Source organism: Taurulus bubalis (genome assembly GCF_910589615.1).
Source record: "Taurulus bubalis genome assembly, chromosome: 18".
Lineage (NCBI taxonomy): Eukaryota > Metazoa > Chordata > Actinopteri > Perciformes > Cottidae > Taurulus > Taurulus bubalis.
The window spans coordinates 13,452,919-13,464,901 of NC_136606.1; the positions used below are offsets into that span (position 1 = coordinate 13,452,919).

At 43.0% G+C, this 11,983-nt stretch overlaps 1 protein-coding gene across 1 annotated transcript; it reads right to left on the reverse strand.

Moving 5' to 3' along the window:
* Nucleotides 1-83: 83 nt before the first annotated feature.
* Nucleotides 84-11,466, reverse strand: dap (death-associated protein). The gene is made up of 4 exons (XM_079234018.1): nucleotides 11,324-11,466; nucleotides 10,195-10,309; nucleotides 4,643-4,685; nucleotides 84-1,923 (listed from the first exon to the last, which is right to left on the reverse strand). Exons 1-4 carry the CDS (start codon nucleotides 11,376-11,378, stop codon nucleotides 1,804-1,806), a joined length of 333 nt encoding a protein of 110 aa, XP_079090144.1. The 5' UTR covers nucleotides 11,379-11,466; the 3' UTR covers nucleotides 84-1,803.
* Nucleotides 11,467-11,983: the final 517 nt, after the last annotated feature.

Consider the following 11,983-nt stretch of genomic DNA (forward strand, 5'->3'; position numbering starts at 1 on the left):
AATTCTACAGATCCAGCCTCGAGACGAGTTTTCGTCAAGTCATTCCTCATTTTCATTCAAATAAAAAGGCAGGTTTTTTTTTTTGCAAGATAGTCTGTATCTTTATTTACTATGACAACCACACCTAATACCTAAGTCCACTCAATGGCTAAATATTTATACAATTTACTCAAAAAAAATTAAAATAAAATAAAACTCTTTTAAATTTTATTTCATTAATATAGGAAATATTTCCTTCTTGGCAAGATACATTTCTTTCTTTCTTTCCTGGAAACTTGAACATTAGTGTTGCAACAAATGACACTTGAGTGTAAGGGGACTGGTGATTAAGGATAAGGGTGGTGTGTGTCTGTGTGTATTGATATTTTGGATAGCTGATACAGATTTCTACACCTGCGGATATCTTGGCAAGTAGAAATCAATGTAAGATCCGTGAACACTGACAAACGGTCAAAGTCAACATATCTGTTCAAACACTTTTATCTGGAATGTTTTTGCCCAGCCTCCCTATCTTCTGAGCCGCTGCAATGCTTTGATCGGCATTGTGAGGTTCAGGCTCATGTTAATGCAAACACAAAGCATCCTGCAGCTGCTTCACAGTATCTTAAAATTTCATTACATTTTCATTCCAGTTGACACTGCGTGCGAAGCAAATAAAATGTAAATCCATGCGAGTCAAATGAGACAGAAAAATAATCCTGAGCAATGAGGCACTGATGGGATACTTTTACCGTGAAGCAGGTTGAGTTTGCATTTTAACATTGCCTGGGAAGGATAGCCATTATTACAGCTCCAACAAGGCAGGGCAAAATAGAGAGTAGATCAGTAAGACTCCTCTCTATTAAATAAAAAGGTAAGAACAATGACATAGGAGGAAACTGTAGCAAAGGCTGAACAGACTTTACTAAAGCCCAAAAGATATACAAGCGTTTGCTATGAGCGTTGCCTTCTTGAGTCACGACACTAACAGCATGCATCAAGTAGCTACTTAGGTAAGGACAACCAGCATAACAGAGAAGTGGGCAGTTTGCATTGCCGCTCATTGGTTCTCTCTATTGGGCATCTACAATATTGAAATGGCTAAACGAAATGCTTGTCAAGCTAGCCAGTGACCTCAGCGTTAGGGCTGATGATTGGTTAATGCTGTCATGTAATTAGCTTCTTTACCTCTCTGGTCCATGCTGTACAGTGCAATTTGGCAACAGTCTCAGTGATCCGCACATGGAACTGCATTTTGCATTTGAGAAGCTGTATCTTGTGTTCCTTTTGGTTTGTGTTGCGAATGTTAACCTCCGTTTGAATGGTTCTTTTGGTGTGTGATTATCATAGGTAGAAGGCTGGAGCATAGGCTGAGGCGATTGGTCGGCTAGTTGTTGTGAATGGCTGTTTGCTGTGATGTGGTAATGGTCGGCACGTCGCTGGGGTGAAAGTCTCCCCCCATCCCCCCCACACAGACTCAGATCTGATATTTCTTCATTAACGTTTAATCCTAGAATGCTAGCAATTATAGAAGACCACCCGCCCATGCATACCACCTTATGACTGCACAGCTGTCAAGACAATTTCTCTTAAGGAGAACTAATAGTGCAAAGCAGCAGGGGTGTAAAGATTGGGACTTCTACGATGGCTGGTGTCTGTCGCTGATAAATTTCTCATATATGTAATGCAAGAGGCTTACAAAAAAACCCACTCTGATTAATTAGAGGAGATCTGTGCCTGCTGGGGAAACATCTTCATCCTATCCGTTCCATGGAGAAGGCCGGCTGGTGGAGGAAGCGTAGCCATTGTAGCTTGCTGCCTCGTTCACTTGCGGGGCTGGTGGATGTGCTGGTTGATTTGCTGAGAGGCGGGCAGCTTGGGGACACCAGGCTGGGGCTTCTGATGAGCCACCTGGGCGGCTGCCGGGGTGAAGTCCTTATCGCCCTGAACAAAACACAGTCAGTCAGTCAAAAGTCTTTAAGTGCATAAGCACGAGCTGCATCGTACACAGCCTCAAGCTAAAACTTTCAGACGATACCGCGCATAAGACCTGTTGCACACATACAGTACAGCAAATATCCATAAAACGAAAGATGGCTATTAAACAGTCGGATCGGTATCGTTACCAGTAAGAGGCTCATGATCAAACACTGCAGACAAAATAAGTATTGCATCTAGTTGCGTAGTAGAATTTACAATAATTAGGAGGGAAGAAAGCAAAGGACACACCAGAAAACACAACAGGAATGCGTACAATAAGTGTGTGAAAGTATGTAATACAAAGTTTTGCAGTTTGTTTCCGAGCCCTTCATGCCCCATTTTTAAATCCTTTCCCTCTGATAATCATAACAATGAGGAAATCCCTAACAGTGAGGGGTAAAGTATGGCGCACTCATCTGTCCCCGCTCATGTGCTCTGCAACCTCAATCTCCTATTGCAGGAAAAGTACCATAAACAGACACTCGCTTCTAAATCGGGTCATAGCAGGAATTTGATCATTCACATGGGAATGCTGAATATTAATCAGAGACTTACTACAACCACGACTCCATTCCTCCCTTCTTTCTTGTTATCTTTACCTCGCAGCGCTCTTATCCGTCTTTCTCAAAGTTTCATTTTCTTTCCTTTCTTACACCTGTTCGGGACTGTGCTGGTTTCTACTGGTTATTTTCCTCACCTTAGTTTACCTGTATTTCTCATGCTGCACTTCTCTCTAACCCAACCCTCATTTATGAGAGAAAAACATTAGTTCAAGTGGGTAGATGAGATTCATAGGAAATGCATTGCACATTCACGTACAACACATAACATCCATTACACTGCAGCTTGCATGATTAAGTGGATTAACATTGAAGGTTTTACATTTTATAAGCAATTTAATCAAATTCTATAAAACACAAACACTGCCTGAACCACTAGCTGAACTTTTGTACCACACCATCCTTGCTTGATCCTCTGTGTGTTGGTTTTGTACTGTATGCGAGGCTGTGCACTAGTTCTCCTGCATGTATGCTAGTGTGTGTGTGTTTAGGTGGACACAAAACATTTACAGTGTGTGTGTGTGTGTGTGTGTGTGTGTGTGCACTTGTGTGCTTCTTTCATTTAAAGCCAATTCCACAGCTAACTGGATGAGATGTGGATGGATTTGACCTTCAATTGCCCTTCTTCTCTCTTTTGAAGCTCAAAGCTTCTCTTCCCTCTATCTCTGTCCTACTGCAGAGGGATGGGAGGGAATGCAACTAATTAACTGTATTATTGCGCCGAACTGTGAACAGAAGTCATGATGATTGGCACGCCATGCTTCCTACCTCCTTGTTTTTTTTAGTACACAGCTTAAATACCCATTTCTGTGGTGATCTTTACAACTTTGTTGCTTGAATCAAATACTAAAAAGAACACAAAACAGGCTCCAAAGGAAGAACTCGTAGAAAATGGAAGAATTAAACTAATTATTTTTACATCCATATATTGCTACCTTTGTTGAGTTGTTAACATTAACATAATGTTGCGAACCTACATTTTAAGACGTGCAGAAGAAAGTGGAAAAAAGACGTTGGAATATCATTCATTTATTTCCATGCATTTTAAGAGTGTGGTTGGAGCCAATATGTTTTTTTTAAATTAAACTGCCTCGTGCAACATGCATTTAGCATATACCTAATATGCTGACCAGCTAAAATGTACTCCTCAACAATGGATTTCTAGGTGGATTTTATTAATATAACCGTCAGTGTAAAAAAACAGCATTAACAAATGTTTCTCTTCTTGAGATATCCTGTCCCTGGTTTTTTGTTGAGGTATGATGCCTTGATTTGACACTAGGAAGATATCTGATCCCAGCAAGCAGGAGGACATGTGGTCTGAACCACAAAATCCAACTCTGGACAGGAGGATGGAATACATCTATTGACTCTAATAACTGTCTAGCATTAGATGCCCACCTTTGAGGCCTTTGGTGGAATACTTTTAACACCAACAGACTTCAGAGTCTGATTATGTCCTTCAAAGAGACAGAAAATATACAGCAGGGGAAGAAACGTCTTGTTTTCCCCCATAAAAAAATAAAATAAAAAAAGTCTCAGCAGGCCACAAACTCCACACACACTGAAGTGTTTCACTTAGCTCCTAAAAGGCTTTTCTGAGGCTTTGTGCAGTGCCAGCCTCAGGGTTTGATGGCAGTGATAGCGGGCGAATGGAAAGGCTAGAGGAGGATCGGGGGATAAATGGAATGCCTGCCACCTTGCTGATATCGCTGCAATCTTCCGCAAACAATCTGCCTGGTGTGACACACACACACACACACACACGCACACACTTTTCAAAGTGTCAGGTCAAGCCGACACAAACAGTCACATTTAAAGCAACACCTGTACTGTAATCTGACCCCTTTGAAGCTTAACTTAATACATGTTTTAATGAGACTGTGTCAGAGAGGTGTTGATTCAAAGTTTTAGTTTCAACACTTTCTCCACCTCCTCCTGTTGTGCCTTGAGATTCATTTTCTCTCTTGTTCAGTCTCTGCACTAAGCCTCCACCTCTCTCTGCAGAGCTCATGTCCCAGATATCAACCACCTTATCATGCTTATTTCAACACTACTGGTGGTCTTCGTGTGTGTGTGTGTGTGTGTGTGTGTGTGTGTGTGTGTGTGTCTCTCTCTCTTACCTTTGTCACCACTCCAGACACAATCACAGGGACCTTTGGTGGACTAAAAAGGAGAACAAAAGAAAAAGGAGAGAGAATATAAGATTGAAAATTATTTGGAGAATTCATAATATACAATTCAGTAAGCAGAGTGTGTGTCCAGTGCTTTATTCTGTGCCGATTGTTTTTGTAATTGAATCGTATTTTGAGCCGGCCAAGGGTGCATCTTGCTGTTTGGCCGCGTTTACAAGAAGTTGACCACTTCAAAACCTCCAAAGGTGACACTGTGTGCAAAAATGGGAAACCCAAGTTGTCAAAACACATAAAATCCTCAGTCTTACTCTCTCTGGCAACACACACACATGCGCACGCACGCACGCACACACACACACACACAACACACACAACACACACAACACACACAACACACACAACACACACAACACACACACACACACACACACACACACACACCGGATGGACCTGCCAGCAGCCTAAATAGCCCCCATTCATCCTGGCCAAACACTGGGGCTCAGAGCTTCTGGATGGAGGCTATGACAGGAGAAGAGAGTTAAAGGGGAGGATGATGATAAAGAAAAGGATTTGGAAAGGTAGAGATGAAAAAGAAGAAGAGGAGGAGGAACAAGGGGTGAAGGCAGGTTAGGGCAGACGGAGGGGAGTGGAAGAGGCGAGAGGGCAGGGAGGACAGGGGAACGAAATACCTATATAATAACAGACTGTTAGAGGAGAGGAGAAAAAGACGGAGGGGAGAGGGAGGCCAGCGCTCACTCAGACATAGACAAACGGAATGGATGGAGGCAGAGAAAAAAGATGAGGAGGAGGAATGCGGAACCCGAGGAAAGTATCGACCTTGACATGACAAACGAGCGCCGTCTAATTTTACGGCGTCGTCACCCCCCCGGCAAAAAAAAAAAAAAGTACAGTTGTGGTAGCCACCTTCAAAACTCCACTCAAAGACATTAGCTGTAGCGGCGAGCATGCCCAACTTAGGGCCTACCTCATTAACAGCATAAATATGTTGAAAAGATGAAAAGTTCCTCACATAGACTACAAACTGCAGCCTCAGCAGACAGAATCCAAGCACTTGGGAAACAATTTCAAACATCTGCTACTTCCTTATTTATTTTATGATCCATGCACAACTTTTTTTATTCGCCATCAATTAACAGTTATGGATTTTCAACACATCTGGCTAACCTCTCTCTCTGCAATCAACATCTTGGCATGGTATAGCCTTCTGCTACTTATCTTAATGAGAGCGTATACACCTTGCTATTACATTAATGCTTGGGTATGTCGAATTTCACTGATCATTTCCTCACTAGCTACTTGTCATAATAACATGGAGAGGTTCTCGATTAGCAAGTCAATTAACTAAAAAGGCATATTAGCGCCGCGAGTGTTCCACCTTCAAATTTATGCTTTTGCTAGCTTGCTGCTTAGTTCGGCTTGGCAGTAGAGTTTTAAACATTTTAAGGTTATCTGAGGAACAAGTGGGGGAATAAATGTGCAATATTGAAAGTGCCAGATGAAGAAGAAAATAAACTCAAGTATGTAAAATGCTAACAAGAGATTACGTACATGTGCGAGAATCTGTCGGCAAAATGTATGTTTCATCTTAAACACAACTGACGAAATGCCAGAGCAGTTTTATCTACTTTCATTACACACATTATAGTCAACTGGAAAATGGCATGCGAGCAATACAGGAGACCAGATTTCCCTCATGTATTCAAACAGGCATGTTTAGCGCTAAGCTGCTACAGCCTCGTAAAGCCGTTTTTTTTCTTCTGAAACGCGAATGTAGAAACTTGCATTGAATGACATCTTCTCGCTACTTTTTAATGCTCCAAATATTAATTTATACTTGGCGTTTTACACTGTGCCGCAGGGACATGTGGCTTCATTTTTTTCAATTCCAGTTGAAGCTACAGAGAGGTGAGAGTGGAGTGGATATATGTTGACATGCTGAGAGAGCGTGGGCCGATATTCCCCTCATGCCTGGTTGTCACATGTCTGTGTTCTATTGAGTGTTGATCTCCACTGTGCAATCTGAAGATGAATCCTGAAAACTGACTTCAAAGGGCGGTGTGGTATGTAGGAAACCAAGCATTTTGAAGCACGTTAGCAGTAAACTTAGCATGAAGGCTAGAGAGACAGAGGGCAGATATCAGAGACAAGACTAGGGAGACGGACAGTGAGGAGTGTAACTGTCAGAGGAACAGGCAGCTATAACAAGCATCGTTTAAAATAAAAATAATGTAATCACACAATGAGCAAGATGAGAGTATTAGCTTTTTACCAGATTGCTAGTTAGAGGATACGACACAAATTATATGCTACTGACACCTATTTTTCATCCGTTTTGAACGGAAAATGAAAAAAGAAACCAAGAGAAGCAGAGAAAGAAACCACAAGTGAGGGTATGGAGAGACAGAAGGAGCCTGTAGGGGGCAGTAGAGAGCTGCAAGGAATCTTTGGGAGGAGTCGCTTTGTGCCAGCCGAGTTAGAGTCAGAGAGATGGAGCGAAAGAGAAAAAGGGAGCGGTAGATCCAGAATGTAAATTCTAGCTAATAATTCAAAGAGTGAAATGCACATTAATGATAGAGTGTTTTCTTCCCCGTCTTTAGTTCCAAAGCCACACCTCACCACCTCACCGCCACTACCCCACCCATCTCTTTTTGCTTCAGCAGAGCAGGAAGTTTGTTGCCGTGGGCGAGGTGGTGGTTGCCATAGAGACTGATGCCTGTTGCCTGTCTCCTCCTCCTCTTCTTCTTTCCTACCCTGGCTCTCTTTCTTTCCTCTCAACTTTTTCACCATGAGCTGTCAGTTTACTGCACATTTCACGACAGTCCCCACATTCCTTATATGTGTGCAAGCGATTTAGTCAAGCGTGCACACGGCGCCGCCCGCTCCTTTTTCCTAGGCTCTGGAACATATCCAAACCAAAACATGTCGGCGAGGTGACAGTGCAACCGACATGAGGCCTATGATCGCCCTTTTAATGTTTTTATGTGAAGCAATTTGAATCGCCTCGTTGAAATGTGCTACACAAATAAACTTGCCTTGCCTTCTATGCAGTGTTGTTTTTTTTTGTACAAATGAAGCCAACACTCGACGTTGGAGCGGTTCATAAGCGTTGTGTTGACTTTTAAAAAGAACGCAGCAATATGTTAAGTGATGAAAAGAACATTTGTTCATCTGTCCACCTCCTTTTCTACGCATCCCTCTCTCCTGCTTCTCTCACAGCGACATCCCATTTTTTACACAACGGATGAAACACACGTTCCTCTGGATGTTGGGTAGATTTATTCCTTATGCGTTTAAAACCTCATTCAGCAGAGAGTCCGTGGGCAGAGAGCCTCTGCTGGGTCACCAGCTTGCTCCGGCTCACGCTCCTTTCTTTTCCCTGCAGCTCACCCCTACCGACTTGTCCAGCCACTACTCCCACCGAGTAAAAACCTTTCCTCTTTCGTATCTTCATAACTCCACGGATGGCATCCCCCGCTTTCCATACCATAATAATTCTACCCTCTCATCCTCCCCATAATCCCGGTCACCTATCTCTCCCCCTTTGCCCCATCTGTCCATCTCGGCTAGATTGGGTACGGCAGGTGTTCCCCTGACTACAACGCTTCACTGGATGCTGCTAATGCGAAATTTACCCAGTAGCCACCTGCTAGACGTCCATCAGCGTGACACGGACAGGGACGGACAGCATGTGTGTGTGTGTGTGTGTGAGAGTTTCACGGACTGCATTCACTGATTGAGTGCAGTTACTCAGCCTCTATTTTAGGATGGGCTGACAGGTCATTTTTTTAGTTAAAGATAAACATTTCACAGGCGAACGGTAAACCTGCATTTACACGGCCAGGCCAAGAGGAGTTTATCAAGCTAAAAAGGACTGAAATTGTTTTCCTCAGTGATTAAATGCCCTATTTGTCTAATATATTTCCACAGCCCAAGGAATGATTCCTCTTCTTTGACTGCAAGCACTACAAGGAAACATTTGGAGGAATAAATAATCTGGCAACTATTAAACCCTCTATGGCTCTGGTGAGACAACTGGTCAGTTTACACACGGGGGAAAGTATCAGAGATATTAAAACCCACAAAAATCCTATATTGGATTTTAAAAGCAGTCTTCCTCTACCAGATCGCAAAAATAGTAGAAAGCCATTTCTTTGCAGACTCTTTGGTAATATCGTTACTGCCCTCAGGATGATTACCTTTTATAATTAAACAAAGAATAAAGTATTTATTGCATTTAGAGCTGAATCAAGTAGGTTGATCGACTGAAAATGTGATCATAAATTATTTAGTATTTAAAACAAAAATACAAGCGTGAGGCTTTTGTGTTCCATAATATAGTCAACTAAATATCTTTTTGGGGGTTTTGGACTGTCAAACAATAGTCTCTATAAATGTATAGTCAAGCACCAATCACCGAGCTAAACTCCTTGAATGAGTAACTTGAATTTGAGTGTAAAACGGTGAACATTAAACAGGCTGGACCAGTGGACACACCCTGACTAGTGTCTGCAACAGCCGGAGTGTTCCTCTTATTGGCTGGAAGATTAGCGGCCGCTAAGGCGCCAGCTAAAGGGGATCCAGTTACTAAACTAAACAAACTTTACCCATGAGAAGTAGAAGCCAAGCTTGCATCATTTAATCGTATTTTGAGCCGGCCAAGGGTGCAGCCTCCTGTATGGCCACGTTTACAAAAAGTTGACCAATCCACTTCAAAACCTCCAAAAGTGACACTGTGCAAAAATGGGAAACCCCCAAGTTGTGACCACACACACACACACGAACGAGAGAGAGAGAAGACGTATGTGGGTATAGAAGCGGACACACACACGCACACTATTACACTGAAAATAAGCAACAATTTGCACCACCTTGCAGAACAGAGTGACCTCAGTAGAAATGACGCATTCAAGCAGTGAAAACAAAAACATGCTTGTATGGAAACGCAATTGTCGCTCGGAAATAGAGCCGAGGTGATATAAAACACGCAAACCCAGGTTGCTTAGAGCAAACAATAGCGACTGCTGAATGGGCGGCTCAAGTTAATGCTGTAATTATGCAGTAATTATGTTGTTTACCAAATTAGCTGGCAACAGCACCCAACAAGTCTGCTGCAAAACGGCCCACAGCAGAGCCTTATAGAAAAGGGGAAGTGGCGAAATTGCAGAGTTGACAAAATGCAGGGTGCGTGTTTGTGTGCGACTGTAATTTACAACATACAAATCACCACACAATCAGACTCAGTCTAACTGCAGAGACTACTGAACCAGTTTTACCTTCGCAGTAAATGCATGTGGCTGCTTTGTGGTCATGTTGTCTCTCTTTGTGGTCATTTTGCTTATCTTTATGGTCCTTCTGTACCTCTTTGTAGTCATTTTGTGTCTCTTCGTAATCTTTGTGTGACTCTTTTCAGTCATTTGATTGACTCTCTCCAACCAGAAGTGGTACGGCCACTCCTCCCCCCGGGCCCCTGCATCATAGGCCTTTGCATTAATCGTTCCGTGACTGTGGCGGTGCGCTACCTGCTGCTGGCGTACTCCTCCTCGTCCTCCTCGTCCTCCTCATCTTTCTGTGGTGGGTCTGGAGCAGCAGCTGCCGGCTGGTGCTTCTGCACTATCCTCATACCTCCTGCTTTTACTGCAACACACACCGAGGGACACACATGCACACTGTTTACCAGATGAACTGAAACAATTAGTAGAGTGCACAAATAATCAATGTATAAAACAGCTTCTCAAAATAGTGCAACTAAGTTACATTGATATGAAACAAAACACTTCAAGCCATAATGTGGTTGGATAGTTAATACTTTGCACTTTAGTGGTCATAGAACCGTTAAGGACTTCCTCTTCCTAATGAACTTCAAGGTACATTGTTTACAGACCTATCAAACATTAAGTAGCATGGTTAACATAGTGAATTTGAAGTCTGTCTCTCAACTGAAAGATCAAGGTGAGAGAGTCTGTGAGGTGGCAAGCAGCCAACCGGCCAAAGTGTCCTTGAGCAAGGCCTGGAATTGTGAGCAGCTGCAGGACAGCTGTTCTGCTGCTGGCCGTGACCTCTGACCTCAATGCAGAGGGGCTGGTTATATGATCGATATTATCAATGCAGTGGTCTTCCACCTACATCGATACACCTGCAGGCCGAGTCACGTGCGCTAGGGACCTCCCACGTATCGCAGGTCGGGTGCAAAGGGGCAGTTGTTATCTCACTGCGCCAACACAGTCCTGCAGGCGCGAAGGCCCCGTGGCTCCGTCCTGCTCATGTCCACGTACACCTTAACTGCTGCTCCTCAGCCCACGTCCACAGACCGGAGCCTACGACCCACGCGCCTGTCTCCAAACAACACTAAACCCCTTTACGGTAGTAGAGCACGGCGAACCGATTGCCGATCGCTACAATAACACCAGGTTTGATGATGTTGCAAGATCCAACCAGGAAGTAGGGAAACGTGAAGAAATTGAGAAATATGGCAGATTAGACTGCGTGCTAATCACGTTGTCAATTCGCTGGCATCTGCGAGTGCAGTGATTGCGATGAGTATTCATTATCATTATGTGCGTTTTGGTATGAGACGCTGCAGAAACAGAGGCCTGTAGGTTAAAAGTAAGCTTTTCAAAAGGAACACATCAGCAGCACAACAAGCTATACCTGCAGGGAGATGTCCTCCTTTGGTTTTCACTTCGTCCTTCGGCGGCGATGACATGTCTGCACTGATGTGGGGTCTGCAGCGAGAAGAATCCGCAGCGTCTGACTAACACAATTCCTGCTTTATTCTTCCTCAGAATGTGGACTACACTTCACTGTGTAACGTCAACGTGGCTTTTTTTCTTTTTCCCCCGAATCATTGTTTAGAAACGATGCGTGATGACGTGCAGATTCGTCAGAAGCGGAAGGACGTAAGGGGCGTGCTGACGTCTGCAGTAGCCAGCGTGTATGTGTATTGCGATTGTCTTTTTGAATTGATGAAAAATGACAATAACACACAGCAGTCGAGTAATTCAGATAGTAGCTGGAAAAAAAAGGAAAATCTTCTGATTTGAAATTGTATTATTATTATTATTACTATGATTATTGTTGTTATTTTTTATCCTCATCATTATTGTAATTACGATTGCTATCTTGTGAACATTTTATTATTGTATTTAGTTATGTCTCGTCTCCATGTATGTAGACGCACACACACACACACACACACACACACACATATATATATATATATATATATATATATATATATATATATATATATATATATATGTGTGTGTGTGTGTGTGTGTGTGTGTGTGTGTGTGTGTGTGTGTGTGTGTG